The sequence below is a fragment of the Impatiens glandulifera genome, chromosome 2, assembly GCF_907164915.1.
Source record: "Impatiens glandulifera chromosome 2, dImpGla2.1, whole genome shotgun sequence".
NCBI classification, from domain to species: domain Eukaryota; kingdom Viridiplantae; phylum Streptophyta; class Magnoliopsida; order Ericales; family Balsaminaceae; genus Impatiens; species Impatiens glandulifera.
Genome location: NC_061863.1, coordinates 11,860,386 through 11,881,089, shown reverse-complemented (window position 1 = coordinate 11,881,089; position 20,704 = coordinate 11,860,386). Strand labels below are relative to the sequence as shown.

At 32.1% G+C, this 20,704-nt stretch overlaps 1 protein-coding gene across 1 annotated transcript; it reads right to left on the bottom strand.

Annotated features, from left to right (window-relative positions):
- Positions 1-4,928: 4,928 nt before the first annotated feature.
- Positions 4,929-5,243, bottom strand: LOC124927916 (defensin-like protein 1). Its single transcript, XM_047468422.1, has 2 exons — positions 5,189-5,243; positions 4,929-5,112 (listed from the first exon to the last, which is right to left on the bottom strand). The coding sequence occupies exons 1-2, from the start codon at positions 5,241-5,243 to the stop codon at positions 4,937-4,939; spliced, it is 231 nt and encodes a 76-aa protein (XP_047324378.1). The 3' UTR covers positions 4,929-4,936.
- Positions 5,244-20,704: the final 15,461 nt, after the last annotated feature.

The window sequence follows — 20,704 nt, the reverse complement described above, 5'->3', positions numbered from 1 at the left end:
TATTGGACTCACCATCATTCTGGGACCTGGGGTATCCACCACCTTTCACCGTTAGATTAGAAGATGAGATAAAAAATGGTATAGCGATTTAAGCAAATAACCCGTAAACACATTTAATCATTTAACTGGCCATAGAACTTATCGTATGGTTCAAACCCAGCACCTCTACCTCTGAGACTGAGAGAAGGAGAATCAACAATTTGTTGATAAAAATGTGAATTGCATCATTGGATATTATTGGAGTGAAATAGTGCCTCTAGAGGTAACTTCTATTTTATATATAAGAAAAAATTATCCAATCCGCAATCATCATAAATAACTCCCTAAATGACCCACATCAACATGTAAGCCCCAATATATTGGATCTTTGGATCGAGAGAAAACCCAAAATAAATCCTCTTTTATAAGCCCAAATGTCCAAACTAAGTAATCGACCATTTAAAAGAACCTGGCAAAAATAAATCATATATGAAAAAATATCTTCTTGAAATCAACATCTCAAAAACCTAAAAAAAATATACCACTAAAAGCCAGTAACCTCTAGTAACTTGATCACTTAGTTGGGCCTAGAAAGGAATAAGAGAATATTCTTTGTTTGATGCTTTTGAGCCTTCTGGATCAACCATTGGACCAAGCCCATATATCATTTTGTCACTATATATTGATGGGCATTGGTCCGGCAAGTAAGTATTCAAAATATAAAAGAAGTCCTTGGTAATTTTAAAAGGATATCCAAATGATCAAATTTGGATTTTGTTACTCATAAACAAAGACAATGATATAATTGAATGAGCTTTTTAGAATTTATTTTTTGAAATTTGGTTTCTCATCAAAATGGAACAGAACTTTAGGAGCTAAATCTTTACTATGCCCTACAATATCAAATTTAATCATAACTTGACAAATTAGTTCAAAAAGTTGTTATTGGTCTTGTTAAAGAAACTTATTCAAGTCAAATCAGAAAAAGTCTCTCTTCATAAATATAAATATGTCTTTCAAATGTTGAATTCAAATATTAGTAAGTTTTGACCCCAGTATTAATATTCACTATATTTATTTGATAAATTGTATAAACATAAAGAAATATATGACATGAGTTTCCAAGATCTAAGCTTATTGGTTGGTTGCAATAAATTAAAAAGCCCTATATCTCAATCCGTTGTCAACAATCATTTTTGTAATTTAGAGAAATCAAAAATGAAAAGATCTCATAACTAATCAAAATCAATTGTGACATTGTCATCAATGAAAATCAAAGAGCTGGTTGATTCTTACGTCATAATCTCACAAACATGGACAAAATCGAGTTATGAAGAGTTTAAAAAAATTATAGTAGACTTAAAATAAATAAATAATGAATTAAATTGAAAAAAAAAATCATGTTACCATTGTAATGAAAAAATAAAATAATATTTTATGTATAGAAAAATGATTGGTAGAGTGAATTTGGAAGAGAGAATTTGAGAGGGAATGACGTAATTTGACCGCAGTAAAAATAGCAAATTTTATTTTTTCTCTCTCCTCACACTTTATTATTTTTCCAATCATAATATGGTGATACGGCATTCCATATGTGACACAACATTCCTTCTCTCGGTCACTACTCTCATGTATAAATGTATAAGTCCACTTCAATCCTAACATAAATCTCTCCCTAACCACAAATTATCCATTTGAAAACTGTCAATGGGTTGGAGTTGCTCAACCAACCCATTGACTATTAAATATGGAATTATTCTATAGTCAAATTGAACTAAAATGTGATTTTTTAATATCATTCTAGTAACATGATTTAGAACCTTGAGACATGTCTAAATATTTATTTGAATATAATGATTCATATTTTGTATTGTTCATTCATTCATATATATATATATATATATATATATATATATATATATATATATATATATATATATATATATATATATATATATATATATATATAAAATGACGATTAAAATATAAACTCCCCACTCACGATTAACATTTAATTTCTCTTTCTTAATTTATCTATTAATTATTTTAGATCTCTTAATATATTTCTCTCTTAATTTTTTTTCTTAATTAACTTTTGAATTAATTATTTTATAATCTATATAATTGTATATTATATATATAGAACAATATATTTAAATAAAAATTTATGATTTATTTAAATAAAAATAAATTCTCTCTTTACATCGCAAGAGGAAAGAAATGGAAAGAAGGTCTTATGAAGCAATAAGTTTATATGGAAATAAACACTCTGATTGTAATCTGTTTTTTATTGTATTTTTTTATTTCCGAATGCTACTAATCAGCTTTTTTATGCTATTTTGATTCTCATCTTTTAATCATAACTAGTTTTGATTTTTTATCCTTATACTTTTGAAATTTTTAATAAAATGGTATTAACCATTTTTAAAAGTAATATATATATATATATATATATATATGATAAAAGAGAAAATAAAATATAAATTAATTATTATTATATATAACATCTTTACAATCATTCACATTATGTAATTTTCTATTTCATAGTTTATCTATCTTAATTATTTTCTCTCTTACTATATATATTTTTCTTTACTAATATATATATATAGGATAAGAAAGAAAATAAAAATAAAAATAAAATTTAGTTAAAAAAAAATTAATATATATAAATTTTAGGAAAGAAAAACACTTAAAATTAAAATATGTATAATATTTTATTTCATTAAAAAATTATAAAATTATGAGTAAAAAATATAATATATATATATATATAAATTATGAGAGAGAAAATAAAATAAATTAATTATTAAAGATACATTTATTTATTTATTTATTTATTTATATATATATATATATATATATATATTAGAAAATATTGATAGAAAATATAGGAAAATAATATGTCATGGATTGAAAATTTAATATGGGGAGAGAATTTTTAAATTTTTAATCCATTCTAACGAGATACACATTATTTTCCTGTATTATTTTTTTTTTTTGGTTAAAGTGTTCACATTTTAGATGTGATATTAGGGTTCGAATCCTAGTTGATACTGATTTTAGTGGAGGGATTATAATCAATCAAAATGTCTAAAAATAAGTTTATTAATGTATAATGTTCAAAGTAAAGTTATATGTAATGGTAGGATATTTGGGTCTAAACTAGAGGATGGAGAGAATGATGAATAAAAATGTCTAAAATGATGATATAATGTGATCTAACAAATTAGTGAGGGTAGATGTGACATTTGTGACATACATTTCTTATTTGTTAGAGTCATCAGGTAGAGTCATCAGGTAGAGGTATAGTATATGACCCTCATATATAAATATGTCCTTATAAAGGATAATAGTTTGACTCATTTGTGACATACATTTCTTATTTGTTAAAGATTTTTCACCCTAATTTTTTGTTTTATATGAGGGATGATAGTTAATTTGTAGGAGAGAACTAGGAAAATAATGATAAGAAGCCCTTGGTTGAAAAATAGAATTAAAAGAAGAGAGAAGAGAAAATTTTCCTAATTTTTTTATACAATCAAACATCATTTTTTTCACATTCCCTCCTCTATGGACAGTTTTCTTGAGAAAAAAAAAGTATAATTGTATGTAAATAAATTTATTATAAATGTCACCTTTTATTACAAATTGTATTTTGTACTAAAAGCCACAATACTATTTTTGGTTTTGGAAATGATTTGAATGTGAAAAATAGGAGGTCATCAATGTTTTTACTCTACTACTAAACTATTAGTTATGACAAATAAATAAAACAATTTTATTAATTCAATTTTAATATTTTTAAAAATATAATATATTATTTGTGAAATTTTAAATGAATAAAAGATTATTTTAACCTTATTTTTATGAATTATTTTAATTTAGGTGATCATGGATCATATTAATTTTTGGATAAATTTAAATTCAAACTCAGCTATTTTGGCTATATTTTATCAAAATTTTACATACTTTCTATGGACTTTTATCAAAATTTTACATACTTTCTATGGACGTGTGAATATATTATATATTGAGTTGGTTAAATATGTTTTTAAACTATAATCAATAAATTAAAAATAAAATAATAATTTGAAACAAATTATTTTAATTAATAAAAAATTATCTTAACTTTATTTGAAGATATAGTGTATTTAATTTTAATATTGGTAAATTTGATTCCGTTTTTATTCAATTTTGTTAGGCTCTAGCTTATTCTTAAGTAAGTGTGAATAGTGTGATATTTCAACTTATTTTGATGCTTTAAGTAAGTTTGATTCAGTTTATACTTATATATTTTAAACAAAATCAAAAACTAATTTACCAAAAGAGACCTTCTAAAGACCATCATTGAACATTCTATAATTTTGAAGATAGTAGGGATAGTTAATATTATTGCAATATTTAACAATCCATAAGAGAGGTTGCATTGTTCTCATGGGACTCAGTTCATTTGTAGTTTGTTGTTCAAAAGAATATAGAAATAATCTTGAAGGATTTCTATACCTTACATAAGAAAAACATTTGTATCTCAATTTGAGTTGGGGCTCAAGACAAGACTCTAACCAAGCTTCACTAAGATATGTGTACGTTTGATCTTACTTATTTTAATATGTATGTCCGCAAATCTTACTTATGTGGAGTTGAATCTAACTTTTTAAATTGAATTTAATAGTTTTTGTTTTTTTGTTAACAACATTGATTATTCTCTTAATGTAGTTACATAATTTTGTTAGGACTTGGGAGATGTGTTTACATACAAACACTTAAATAAAAGGAACGGATATTAAAAATTTTAGAAATTAATTAAAGTTGAAACAAGGATAATAAGAAGAAGAACACCAACAACGTTAATATCTTATGACATCATTAATAGGAAGAAGATGACAATTATTGAAATAATAGCTTATTGATAGATCAAATCGAGTTTCTCAATTACCAAAATGTAATTTACTAGCTAGCAAGTGCGAGTGCAGAAGCAACGGAGGCGAAAGCCAGCACAATCACCACCGGTGAAACCCTCGTTGCGACACACTTGACCGCAGTTATGGTCGCTTAGACATACCCCATGGAATCCATGGCTTTGTGATCGACAATCCCTGGCCTCTGCAAACGGTTTAACCACACTCAACTCTGTAATTGAATTAGTTCAATTAATAACAATAGATAATAAATCTCTATCATAGATAAGTTTATAATTGCGCCTTACCAGAAGCTAGACCAATAATCAAGAAGAAGAAAATGACCAAAGTTCTCGTCTTCATTGTCGTACTAATTATTTAACTTACTTCCTTCTTCTTCTTTTTATATGCCATTTTCATTCATTTAATAATGTCACAAAATTTTATATAATATTTTATAAATTTATATTGTGGTCAATTTTTTTTTTATTATTAAAAATACTCTAACCATTTCAACCTACTTTTTTAAATTATTTATTAAATTAACAAAAAAAAATTAATTAAAATACATTGCTTTATATAAAGTAACTTATTTTTCATAACATAAAAAAAATATTTAGGCTGATAAGTTGACTTAATTATCACTTAATTTAATTAAATAAGTATATTTGATAACTTATTTTTATATATTTAAGTATAAATATGTTAAAAAAACTAAAATATAAAATTTATTTTGAAAGTGAAAAATAGTTAAATACATACTTTTAAAAAATCACCATAATCTTAATAAAATTATTGTTATATGTAGTTGTATTAGATTTTCCTTTGTTTGTCTCCTTAGGAGTCCAACAAACATTTGTATTCTTTAATTTCATCCTAATTTACTATATTTTTAATATTAAAAAATAAATTTGAAATATTATCTAAAAAAATAAAAAATATAATAATATATATACTAATTATAAAATAAAAAGATAGGAGATAGATTGGAAATATATATATTAAGTTAATAAATTATATTATAATATAGAAGTAAACAAATATATATTAATGTATTTTATTTGTTATTTATTTAATATTTAATATTTAATATATTAAATTATATAATTTAAATATAATTAAGATTATTAACAAATATAAGTAATATATGATATTATAATAGTTTGTATATTAGTTTTAAATATTAACAAACTAATTTAATTATAAAGTACTTAAAGTTTATATTTTCTGTGTATTTAATTCAATTTTTTGTCTTCAAATATTTAAGTTATTAATTAATTATAATTCAGTTTTATTTAATTTTGTCTCCAGCTCTTAATATTTATTTAAGAATTTTTTTTAGAAAAAACAAAATTTGTTGTCATAATGTATTTGTGTCTACACTCTAAATAAAATAATTTTTTTAATATATTTAATTAAACATATATTAGCAATTTTCTTTTTGTGAGATTATTTTAGGAAAAAAAAGCTCACTACAATTAGTTACTTAGATATATAATAAAATATCGTTTAAACTTATGTATTATAAAAAAAATATATGTTATTTAAACATTTTTTACTATTTATATTTAATTTTTTTTTTTAGATTTTACCCAAAAACATATATAAAATATTTTATTTTTTCAACAATAATATTATTTAATTTATCAATTAAATTATTAAAATATATTATTTTATTTATTTATAAAATTTAAATTCAAAGGAGAATTATATATAATTGATTAAAAATATAAACAACTTACTTTTTTTTTATTAAACAATATTTAAAAAATAATAAAAACCCCTAAATAACCAACATCAAACCAGCCCTAATAGTTTGATTTTATTGTCTTCAACAAAAAAAAAAAATAAGAAGTAATAAATCAACTTATTAATATAATCCCGATTTATTGCTTTATAGTCTAAACTAGATATCTTGTAAAAGTGTTACAAATTATATTAAGGATAAGTTTGATTAAGTTATTCACTCTAAATTATTTTCAATTATTTATCTCAGCTTATTTATTTTTATAATTGTAATCATATTAAATATTTAATAATTAATATTATATTTAAATATATATTTTTTATAAACTTAATTTTAAATACTGATAAAATATTTAAATTAAAAAATAATCGGTTTTGAAATAAATTATATGAATATATTAATTGTTTAAAGTTTTTATTTATCTAAAATTTTAAATTTTAATTGAAATAAATAGATAAAATCTTTATTAAATAAAAGAGTAAGTTTAAATAAAATTAAAAAATTAAATCTAAAAGTTTGGTTATATGTTATTTGTTTGTTAATATTTTGTTTATGTGTTATCTAAAAGAAATATTTAAAACAAATATTGTATTTTATTATTTTAATTATAAATAAAAATAAGGTGAAAATATATAAATTTAAATCTATCCTGACCATGTTTTGTGTGTAAAAGTATAAAAAAAACATATATATGTTTAAATTTAAGATATTATTATAATTTTATATAAGTAATTAATTTAATAAATATAAATATAATTATTTAATAATTAAAGAAAATTATATTAAAAGAATGAAGAAAAGAAAGAGGATAAATAGAAAATATTAAAATTGAAATAAAAAATAATAATATTAGTTAAAATTATTTTATTATATAAATAAATGTTAAGGAATATATATATATTCATATATATATATGAAAGCGAATGATTAATCCTCCGCTTCTCACGTTCCGTGAATAGCGGAGACATTAAAGAATATCCAGAAAGGCGTTCCAGAAATTCCATGCGTCGAACAAAAAAATCTTTTTGTCTTCCAATTTTTCGATCATCAAGTCATTATAACTATTCAAGTTCTTCTAAGATCAATAGTTAAAATTTAAACAAATTTATATAGAAAAATTATAAAAATATATTTCTTAAATTATTTTAATTTCTAATAAATAGCAACCAAATCACTAGAATGAACTAAGAAACTTAATATGGCGTTTTTATTCATCGTCATTCTCACTAAATACCAAAAAAAATCCTCTTCATTTTCTTTGTTCAACCAAATTAGAAGATTTCTCAAACCAACTCATAATCGGAAGCAGAGTTTCAAACATATGGTTGCTTCTTCTTCGATAACAATCTAGGAAATGATAACCGCGTCTTACGGCTCATGGAAGTCTCCACTTACAACTGACATCATCTCTAGTGTGATAATGCCTAGAGGCACCGCTGTCAACGATCATGGCAACTTCTTCCTGATCAAATCTCGTAACAGAATCAGGGTACTTTGTGCACAGGGAAGAATCCATGATTCGAGTTGGAGTATGCTTAGAAAATAACGAGAAATTTTTGAATAAAACGAGTTTATAAATGTAAGTTTTATTATTTTTTTAATAATTGGATAAACAAATAATGAACTATATTGAAATTTTTTAAGAAGTTAGGAGGTAATGTCACATTTTTACCGTAAAAAATATATAAAAAAAAATTCGGGGTGGGCTTCAGTCCACCAAAGCCCTACATAGATCCGCTCTTGTTTGTGCATGATATGATTTAGGACTATTTTATGCATATCACATGTTTGATACTAGTACTGAATTATTGATCACTTAGAGCATTTACAAGTTTTCGGTTTTAACATTTTTGGAGATACGATAACTAAAGTCGGGCTACATGCAACGCCTTTCTCTCTGGCTAGCTCTGTCCCAGAACTTTGAGAACCAAGCGACTCGTGCAGCGAAGCATATCTCGTCGTACTTATTGCAGATATATGCGGTAATTGGTCCCTCCTCGATGGGGAACGGGCCCTCCCAAGGTAGTGTGAACCATCGTTTGAACTGCTGATGGAGATGAGTATTGCAATAAGAGGGGGTCTCCTCAAGGCCTAGGACGATGACATATAGGGTCTCTTCCATAGCACAGACAATGTTATCGAAGTGATAAAGTGGGAAAACGAACTTGATGGGGGTGTTCATTGCCTATAGGGTGAGTGGAGGAGGTTGTGTGAAATCTCTACTCTAACATCTAGGTATGTGAGTTCTAAAGGCCGAGCATTGTAGGTGGGAGTAAGTTAAATTTCTCCATCATCCATAAGTAAAGGATTAGAGTAGACCCTCTATATGGCACTCTATATGGCATGTGTATGGCATGTGGGGTTGGCATCGAAGGATACAATCAACACACATCATAGTCTCGGCCAAAATATGGCCAGAAATGTCAAACTAGCCATCCTTGATAAGTAGGGCTACCTCTATGATGCAGGATGACGATCGATGAAGTTTGTCAGGACGAAGAAATAGTTGGGCTAATAGAATGACCATGAGTTAGTAGTCGACATGCAAATCGTCTTCGAGTAATGCATATTACACCTTGTGCTTCTGCCATATAGGCAGGTTGATATATACTACCCCTTCGTACCAAAAATTTGGCCGAGACTCGGTTATAAAAACTATCACCCGATGAATGAAAAGAGGAAATATAGCAATCGTAATGAATATAAAACAATAATGTAAAAGTAAAGAATAAATAGAATAACGACACAAGAGTTTTACCCAAGTTCGGAATAACAATTTCCTACGTCATACTTTCGGAGAATCAATTCAATAAAGTTATAATTACAATTTCTAACTCTCTGTATATTCTAGGTTTTAGTCTCACCATGATCTATACAATTCGTTTACAATGTAAATATATATACGCTTTTAGAATTCATAATTAGGAAAAAAAATCATTCTCTTTATATTATTATATTATATTTTATTATATATTCTTTCCCTTTTAGAATATATCATTTTCTCTCCATATATTATAATATATATATGGGTTATTTCATTCTTTTGTACATAACATTGAGCATTGAGGCATACTAAATTGGGCCTCAAAACCCTAGGCCCAATTCCACAAATCTCCACCTTGCCTCTATGTCCATTGTCAAACGAATGAGCCTCATCACTAAGAACATCTTAAAATCGATCCTCCTACTTCTCCGATTATGTTCCAAACTTTGTGACGTGAATCAAGTCGCAACATTTTCGAAACTCGATTTCCGTCACCACCTTTGTGGCCATATCTATGGGATTTTCATCTATGTGAATATTCTCCACAACTACTACTCCACTCTCTATGACATCTAGAATGTAGTGAAGTTGAATGTCGATGTGTTTTGTGCGCTTGTGAAACATCGAGTTCTTGGACAAGTGTATGGTGCTTTGGTTATCGCAAAACAACTCCACCTTATAATGCTTCACCCCAAATTCACCCATGAGACCCTTCAACCAAAGTGCCTCCTTGACTCCCTCGGTCATAGCGATATACTCAACTTCCATTGTTGAAAGAGCAACTACGGATTTTAATTGTGCCTTCTAACTTGTCGAGCATCTAAATAGTGTAAACACATATCCCATTAGGGACCTTCTCTTGTCCAAGTCACTTGTAAAGTCAGCATCAACATATCCTTTCAACTTATCATCACCTATATCCGCCCGTGTAAAACAAAGACCGACATTTAAGGATCCCTTAACGTAACGGAGAACCCACTTCGTCGCCTCCCAATATTCTTTCCTTGGGTTTTCCATAAAGAATCTAACAAGACTAACCGCGTAAGCAATATTCGGTCGCGTACATACCATGGCATACATTAAGCTCCCAATAGTACTCACATATGGTGTGTTTTCCATCCTCACATTTTCCTCCTCGGTACTCGGTGATATCTTTGAGGAGAGCTTGAAATGAGTAGCTAACGGCGTTTGAACTGTCTTGGCGTTAGACATCCCGAACTTGGTGACCACTTTTGGGAGGTAGTCGCTTTGAAACAAGAACATAGAGACTTTCTCCCGATCCCGTTCAATCACCATCCCCAAAATTTTCTTTGTCGTCCCCATATACTTCATCTCGAACTCACTCTTTAACAAGTTTTTGACCTTGCGAACCTCTTCCTTGTTTTTTTATGCGATCAACATATCATCCACATATAATAATAGGAGAACTCCGCAACCATCAACCCACTTTACATAGACACAATTATTGAAATTGCTCCTCACGAAATCGTTACGAACTATGAACTCATCAAAGCGCAAATACCATTGTCTTAGGGATTTTTTCAAACCATAAAATGAGCTTTTAAGGAGACATACATTGCCTTCATCACCGGATTTAACGAACCCCTCGGGTTGCTTCATGAAGATCTTCTCCTCTAAGTTCCCATGAAAAAATTTCGTCTTCACATCCATTTGCACAAGCTCCAAGTCAAACTAATTCACTAAAATGAGCAACACACGAATGGATGTGTGCTTTACTACCAGGGAGTAGATCTCGTTAAAGTTGACCCCTTCGCATAGTGTGAAGTCCTTAGCTACCAATCTATCCTTAAACCTTGGATTGTTATTATCCTCTATACATGCTTTTCACTTGAACATCCATTTTGAACTCACCACCCTCTGATTCTTGAGTTTTTTCACCAATTCTCATGTCTCGTTTTTTTCAAGTGATGCCATATCCTCTACCATAGCATGTTTTCATTCAGTTCTCTTCTTGCTCTTCATCGAGTTGTCCTATGGTCTCTATCTCGTGCTAACTGGTATGAGCTGAGGTTCTCTTCTGGATTCGTACTTTCCTCCTCTACCTGATTGTCTGTTTCATCCTCTTCACTATCCTCTTCCATGTCTATCGATTCTTTAGTAATCCCTCTTAGGAACTCTACCTCAAATTTAGTCCTCTTTCTAGCGACTTCGCCATCTTCGACTGACTGTGTTGCTCCATAATAGAACTCGGTTTCCCTAAAGACCACATCATGGATAATGATACACTTGGATGTTTCTCTATCCTTGTAAAAGAGTTTCCAACCCATTACTCCCTTAGGGTATCCAACGAACATACACTTCTTCGCTCTCGGATCAAGCTTTCCATTCCATTGGTGTATGTAAGCCACACACCCAAATACCTTCAGGTTGTCGAGTTTTGAAGGAGCTCCATTCCAAACTTCTTATGGTGTCTTGCATTCGAATATCGTCGATGGACAACGATTGATAAGATAAGTTGTAGTGTTAACCGCCTCACCTCAAAGTCGCTTTAGTAGACCAACCTTAAACAACATACACCAAACACGCTCAAGTAGCGTTTTGTTCATTCGCTCTGCCAAGCCATTCTATTGCAGTATCTGTCAGACGGTTTTGTGACGAATCAACCCTTCTTCCTTGATGAATTAATTGAACTTCTCGCCTAGGTACTCCAACCCTTTATATGTTCAAAGCTTTTTAACCTTCTTCCCAGTTTGAGTCTCTACCATCTTCTTCCACTCCTTGAATTTAGTAAATGTCTCATCATTGTGATTCAAGATGTATACTCAAACCTTGTGCAAACAATCATCAATGAAGGTGATAAAATATTGACCCCCACAAGTCTGAGTGAACATAATTGAGCATCTTCTGAGTCACCTCAACTGATCGCCCAAACTTCAACCTCGTAGCTTTATCGTATATGTAGTTCTCGCAAAACTCCAAATCATCAAGTTTCTCCTTGACATAATAGCCTCTTTTACTCAACTCCTTCAAACCCCTCTCACTCACATGCCTCAATCTTTTATGCCATAGACTTGTGGATGATACATCTCGAGGTTTTACCATTGTCTCCATATCACCAACCAAGGTGTTGCCTTGAAGTACATAAAGACTTTTCTCTCGCACATCCCTCATTACCACTAACGACCCCTTTGTGACCCTCAATACGTTCTTCTCTCCCTTCCATGCAAAACCAAGTTGGTCTAGTGAGCTAAGAGAGATTAAATTCCTCTAGAGATCTGGGACGTGTCGTACTTCCGTCAATACCCTTTCGATTCCATCATGCGTCTTCAAACGCATTATTTCGATCCCCATCACCCTACAAGACTTGTTGTTACCTAACAAAACTTCACCCACCGAAGTCTTCTCATAGGTCTCGAACCAACTCTCATTAGGTGTCATATGGAATGAACACCTGGAATCTATAATCTAACGCTTGTCAGACTGATTAGTGGAGACACCACATTTGTACCCATTCTCGGCCTCTTTAAAAATCAATGCTTCTCCGCTCTTCTTATCTGTTAGAGTTTGTGACCCGAATTCTTGTTGGGTCAGCGGGCTTTGCCCGCACTATATGGACCTGTAGTCTTAATGGGTCTGACCCCCTTTTAATTTACATCATATTCTAGGGTTATACAATATATAATGCTGCCGTCTTTTCTCTTATTCAGTTTATTACGTTGTTCACCAAAATTTGTACAATCTTCCATATAGTGAAACTTCTCTTCTATCCGTGGTTTTTCACCCGTAAAAGGTTTTCCACGTAATTTTGGTGTTCGTTCTTCTTTTCTCTTTTATCCTCGTTTATTGTGGTTGGATTCTAACAAATTGGTATCAGAGTCAAATTTGTTTGTTTTATTTTTGGTCATGACCACTATGAAATACGATATTCCGCTGTTGGATCGTAACACCAAATTTTCGTTATGGTAAGTGAAGATGCGAGTTATTTTGGCACAGATGGATCTGGAAGATGCGCTATATGGCGTTGACAAGATGCTGTCTTTGTGGACTGATGAAGAAAAGCAACGAGCGGATCGTAAGGCTCTATCGCAGATTTATCTGTATCTATCGAATCAGATTCTTCAAGACTGTTTGAAGGAAAAAACAGATGTTGCGCTCTGGCTAAGATTGGAGCAATTATGTATGACGAAAACGCTGACTTACAAGCTACACTTGAAGCAACGCTTGTATTCCCAACGTATGTCTGATGGTACGTCTTTAGAAAATCACTTAACGGTTTTTAAAAAATAGTCTCTGATTTGGAATCTATGGAGGTTAAGTACGATGAAGAAGATTTAGGGCTGATATTATTGTGTTCACTACCTCCTTCATATGCTAATTTTAGAGATACCATCCTCTATAGTCGTGAGACTTTGACTCTAAATGAGGTTTATGATGCACTCTTCTCGAAAGAGAAGATGCATAAACTCGTTAGTTCAGATAACATGGCTGAAGGCCTTGTTGCACGAGGCATACAACAGGAGAGGTATTCTAGCAGCAATAACTGTGGTACGTCAAAATCCAAGAGCAGAGATAAAACGTGTAGGTACTGCAAGAAGAAAGGCCATATTGTTGTTAAGTGTTATAAGTTACAGAATAAAAATAAGAGGGTTGGTGAGGATCATAAGAGCAATCAACTAGAGAAATATGGCGAAGCTGATGTTGCTGAAAAGTACAATGATGGAGAACTCCTCGTCACGTCTGATATTGATTCGAAACAAAGCGACATCATATGGCGAAATGGATTCTTGATTCTGGATGTACGTTTCATATGTGTCCTAATCGGGACTAGTTCTTTACATATGAAGTGGTCTTGAGAGGTACCGTTGTGATGGGTAATAATGCATCTTGCAGAATTGCTGGTATTGGTACAGTTAGAGTTAAGATGTTTGATGGCACTATTCGAACACTTGGTGATGTAAGGCATGTTCCTGACATGAAGAAAAATCTGATCTCATTGAGTATTCTTGATTCTAAAGGGTACAAATACACCGGTGAAGGTGGAGTTGTGAAGGTCAACAAGGGGTATCTTGTTGTGATGAAAGGACTCAGGAAAACTGCCAATTTATATGTTCTGCAAGGCTTTACGATTACAGGTAATGTTGTTGTTGTTAGTTCGTCTATGTCTGATTCTGATGCTACAAGATTATGGCACATGCATCTAGGTCACATGAGTGAGAATGGAATGGTCGAATTGAACAAAAGAGGGCTTCTTGATGTGCAGGGTATTACGAAGCTGAAGTTTTGTGAACACTGCATTTTTGGTAAGCAGAAAAGAGTTAGGTTCTCGACTGGTATTCATAATACGAAGGGGACGCTAGACTACATTCATTCTGATTTATGGGGGCCTTCTAGAGTACCATCTAAAGGTGATGTGTTCTATATGTTGATTATTATAGATGATTTCTCCAGGAAGGTTTGGGCATTTTTTTTGAAACAAAAGAGTGATGTGTTTTCTACCTTTAAAGAGTGGAAGTTAATGATTGAGAAGCAGACAGGGAGGCAAATGAAGCATCTCCAAACTGATAACGATTTGGAGTTTTGTTCTAATGAGTTTAATACTTTAACTGAAGGTATTGTGAGGCATCATACAGTTCGACATAATCCTCAACAGAATGAAGTTGCAGAGAGGATGAATAGGACTTTGATGGAGAAGGTGCGTTGTATGCGCCTCAATGCTGGGCTACCGATGTCGTTTTGGGCTGAGACTGCTGCGTATGTATGTCATCTCGTTAATCGCTCTCCTTCGACTGCTATTGATAAGAAAACTCCACAAAAGGTATGGAATGGTTCTCCTGCTAATTATTCTGATTTAAAAATTTTCGGATGTCCTGCGTATGCTCATGTGGATAATGGGAAGTTAGAGCCTCGTTCAGTGAAGTGTGTGTTCATAGGGTTCAAGCAAGGTGTGAAGGGATACAAGTTGTGGTGTCTTGAGACTAGTAAAGTCGTCATCAGTAGAGATGTTGTTTTTGATGAGATTAACATGCTTCAGGGGTCTCCGTCTTCAACTCCCTCCGAGGGAAATCAACAAAAGTCAAGTATTGAGGTGGAGCTTGAGATTGGGTTGAAACCTACACCAAAGAAAACTCCAGGGCCTATTCCAGTTTCTATGGATGGTGCTAGCTCCTCAGAAGCACCTCCACAACATTCAATTGCTAAAAATAGGTCTCGTAGAGAAATTAGACGCCCTCAAAGATATGCAGAGGCTGATTTAGTTGTGTATGCATTAAATGTGGCTGAAGAGATTGATTCAGAAGAAGAACCTGCGACGTATTCAGAGGCGATTACCTGCGAAAACTCTAGTATGTGGATGATCGCTATGCAGGAAGAGATATAATCGCTTCACAAGAACACTGCATGGGATCTAGTGAAGTTACCAAAAAGCAAGAAGGTTGTTCGCTACAAGTGGGTGTATAAGAGAAAGGAAGGTACACTGGGAGTTGAAGAACCCAGGTATAAAGTCAGGCTTGTTGCAAAAGGATATAGTCAAACTCCAGGTGTTGATTTTACTGATGTATTTTCTCCAGTTGTGAAACATAGCTCTATTCGGGCTTTACTAGGTATTGTGGCATACCACGATCTTGAGCTTGAGCAGTTAGATGTAAAAACTGCATTCTTACACGAAGAACTTGAGGAAGACATCTACATGCAGCAACCAGAGGGATTCGTAGCCTTAGGAAAGGAGGACTACGTATGTCAGCTGAAAAAGTCTCTTTATGGTTTGAAACAGTCACCGAGGCAATGATACAAGAGATTTGATACATTTATGACCACTCATGATTTCAGGAGGAGCAATTACGATAGTTGTGTCTACTTTAAAGTATGTGATGATGGGTCATTCGTTTACCTGTTGTTGTATGTTGACGATATGTTAATTGCTGCTAAAGATCAGAGAGAGGTCAGAAAGGTGAAAGCACAGTTGAGTAGCGAGTTTGAGATGAAAGATTTAGGTGCAGCAAAGAAGATGCTTGGAATGAAGATTCTTAGAGATCGAATGGCTGGTAAATTGTACATAAGTCAAAAGAGGTACATCGAGAAAGTCCTTAGTAGGTTTAACATGCAAAGTGCCAAGCCGGTAAGTACTCCACTAGCTGCTCAATTTAGACTTTCGTCTTCTTTGTCACCACAGTCAGATAGTGATGATGATTATATGTCGCGAGTCCCATACTCTAGTGTCGTTGGCTCCCTTATGTATGTTATGGTTTGTTCACGACCTGACTTAGCATATGTAGTTAGTGTTGTTAGTAGATATATGGCAAACCCTGGTAAGGAACATTGGAAAGTAGTTTAGTGGATTCTCAGATACTTATGTGGTTCTACTGATGTTTGTTTACAGTTTGGGAAAAGTAGAGATGGAGTTGTCGGTTACGTTGATTCAGATTACGCTGGAGATCTTGATAAGAGAAAATCATTGTCTAGTTACATTTTTTGTGTTGGTGGTTGCATTATTAGTTGGAAGGCTATGTTGCAGGCTACAGTTTCTTTGTCTACTACAGAGGCAGAGTACATGGCGATTACAGAAGCTTGCAAAGAAGCAATTTGGATGAAAGGCTTATTTGGCGAACTTATTGATGATTTGCAGATTTCTACAATCTTTTGTGATAGCCAGAGTGTTATTTTTCTAACAAAGGATCAGATGTTTCACGAGAGGACTAAGCACATTGATGTACGATATCATTTTGTGCGTGGTGTGATTGCTCGTGGTGATATTGTTGTGAGCAAGGTGAGTACACACAATAATCCTGCAGATATGATGACCAAGTCACTTCCTATTACCAAGTTTGAGCATTGCTTGAACTTGGTTGGTCTTCATTGCTGAGTTATGCCCTTAGGGGCTTTGGTGGAAGAGGTTTAATTTTGTGGTTATGCTATCAAAGATTGGAATTCATTTCATAGTGGAGATTGTTAGAGTGTGTGGCCCGAATTCTTGTTGGGTCAGCGGGCTTTGCCCGCACTATATGGACCTGTAGTCTTAATGGGTCTGACCCCCTTTTAATTTACATCATATTCTAGGGTTAAACAATATATAGAGAATGCGGTCCTCTTTTTCTTATTCAGTTTATTACGTTGTTCACAAAAATTTATACAATCTTCGATATAGTGAAACTTCTCTTATGCCCGTGGTTTTTCACCCGTAAAGGGTTTTCCACGTAATCTTGGTGTTCGTTCTTCTTTTCGCTTTTATCCTCGTTTATTGTGGTTGGATTATAACATTATCGTTACTCAAATTTGGACAATCTCGCTTAAAGTCTCCTTGTCACAATTGTAGCACTTAGTAGATTTCTTCCCGAGAGACTTTAAACGCCTCTTCTTCTTACTTTTATTTTCTCTTTTCTTAGTTCTCCCTTGAACCAATAGTCCATCTCCACTTACATTGTTCTCTTCATTCTTCTTCTTTTGGTCCTTCGATTTCAACTTACTCATTACATCATCGAGAGTAAACTCCTCCCTCTCATGATCGAGTATGTCTACGAACGTCTCATACGACTTCGGTAAAGAATTCAAAAGCATCAATGCCTTATTCTCATCCTTATATTTCTCCCCGATATTTTCAAAATCAATGAGAATCTTGACATAATCGTCGAGATGCATCTGCAAATCCTTCCCCACGGTCATTCTAAACTTGAATAATCTCTACTTGATGTAGATATGAGACGATAGTGTTTTAGTCATATACAAAGATTCCAACTGAAGTCACACCTCTGTTGTCGTCGTGGCACTAACAACGTCTCTTAGTACCTTGTCACTAAGACTAAGAATCAAGGTGTTATAGGCCCTTTCCAACACCTCTATCTTGTTTCTCCGCGTCCATCGAGGCTGGTAATTTTGATTCCCCTCGAGTGCTTTAGCAACTCCCATGTTTCTTAGGTGTGCCCTCATCTTTATCTTCCATAACTCAAAATATTTTGTCCTATCGAACTTCTCGATATCCACCCTAGAAGTCGACCCCATCTCAAGTCAAAGAAATCGAACCGCGGCCGCCTTAGACTAACCTCGCTCTGATACCAATTTGTTGTGAAAATTATCACCCGAAGAATGAAAGGCGGAAATATAGAAATTGTAATGGATGTAGAACAATAACGTAAAAAAAAGAATAAACAGAATAACGACATAAGAGTTTTACCCAGGTTCGAACCAAAAATGTTCTACGTCCTACTTTCGGAGAATTGATTAAATAGAGTTATAATTACAAATTATAACTCTCTGTATGTTCTAGATTTTAGTCTCACCACGTTCTATACAACTCGTTTACAATGTAAATATATATAGGCTTTTAGAATTCATAATTATGAAAGAATCATCCTCTCTATATATTATATTATATTATATATATATATATATATATTCTTTCCCTTTTCGAATATATATTATTCTATCTTCATATAATATAATATAATATATATGGATTCTTTCCATCTTTTATACATAACATTGAGCCACACTAAATTGGGCCTCAAAACACTAGGCCCAATTCCATAGACTCCTTTATTGCGTCGGGATTCGTCGAGTAACCTTCAAAATCAGATTTGATTTATGTTGTACATGCGTCTTCTACAGCAGACAAATAATTTGTCAGATGGAAAACATCTTCCACATATGTTCCTCCATCACGACCTTAGGCTGAGAAGCGTTGGAGACTTCTTCCTCATTTCAACAAACGACACTATTCATCTGTTTTGATGATTAAGAATATTAGAGAGTCTCAACTTTGCATTCTGTTTCTTCAGCGATAGAACACAACGACTTCGACGAGTAAAGATAGAAGATGAGAAGGAGAGTTGGCCTAATCAAGATTAACATCTAAGCTAACACACAGATTTCTAACATAGGTTTCTAACAACTAATGATTCATCAAGAACATTCAAACAATTATACAACTTTAAAATGAACAATAATCATTATCAACCAAACTAAAACTTAGAAAATCAAATTGACCGAAATCGAATGAACAATACATAGGAAAACATGTGATTCGGCTAATGAATGTATATAAGTTCAATGTGATTAAATTACAAGAAATATGTAGACTCACCTTAGGACGAAGATGAAGACACTAGAAGATTCGTAATAGAAGCTATGCTTAGTTGTAGGTGTTTTCGTCGAAGAAGAAAATAGTTCGCATGAGTTCGTCTTCTCAGATCTTGTCAAAATAATAATAATAATAATAAATTGTTAATTAGTTAGATTAAAACTACAAATTAATTTAAATTCTTATTAGTTAGTTTTATTAATTTTAGTTTAGTTTGTCGTGAAACACCTATTTGTGTCAAAGAATAATTTCGCACAATAGCACCAACGACAGCGGCTTCCAACTTTTGTTGTCAAGATGGGTCGCGTTCGCACTAAAACATTGAAGAAGTCATCTAGGCATATCATTGAGAGGTACTATTCGAAGATGATGTTGGATTTAAAAAAGAAGATGGACAATAATTTTATGATCGATAATAATCAAGATTAGTGTGAAGATCAAGATTTTGATAAAGGAATAATCAATTGTCACGGAGGTGGTGGATTAAGCCTTGGGTGGTCTAAGGTCTGTTCTTCAAAGGTGAGACTTGAAGTTATAAAAAAAACAAATAATGAAACTTATATTTTTGGAACATAAGCTAGAAATATCTCAAAAGAAATCCTAAATGTTGATAAAAGGAGGATTGTGAAGGGCATTTTTTGAAATGACAAAATTTCTAGAAGTCGTTGCATGATCATTCTTGATATTCTAAGTGTGGGTGTTGACTTATGCTTAGACATGACAGGCTCTAAGAAACATGACAGGCTCTAAGAACATTGAATATGTTGGTCAATTTGGGTTTGAAGCAAAAATGCATACTACAAGGATCAACCAAAACACATTTTTGAAAAGAGTGGTTGAGTCCATAGCTAATGGAAATTCTTATATCCCTTTCGAGACACCAAGTTAATCATGTTGTTGTAGGATTCTTTCGAAGATGATAAGTCAAAGATCTTAACAATATTGTTTGCCAACCCAGATCCAAAGGAGATGCACAAGACAATCTCCATTTTGGAGTATGACTCAAAAACAAAATACATAGTTCGGGGTCTACACGGTAGAGAATGAGACGAATCGAAACAAAGATGTGGAATTTATGGGTAACTAGGGATCTAAAGTTTTTGTCATTGAACAATTTATTTTACATATTTTGAAGTTGCAGATGAAAATTGGGTTAAGGAGAAATAAAAAAAAATGAAGTTAAAAAACATTTGATGGAGAGGTGTTGGTCGGCTGAGTCGTCAAAGAGGCTAGCTTTACTGAATTTGATAAAAATGAAAGAATGCTAAAATGGCTTCTTTGAA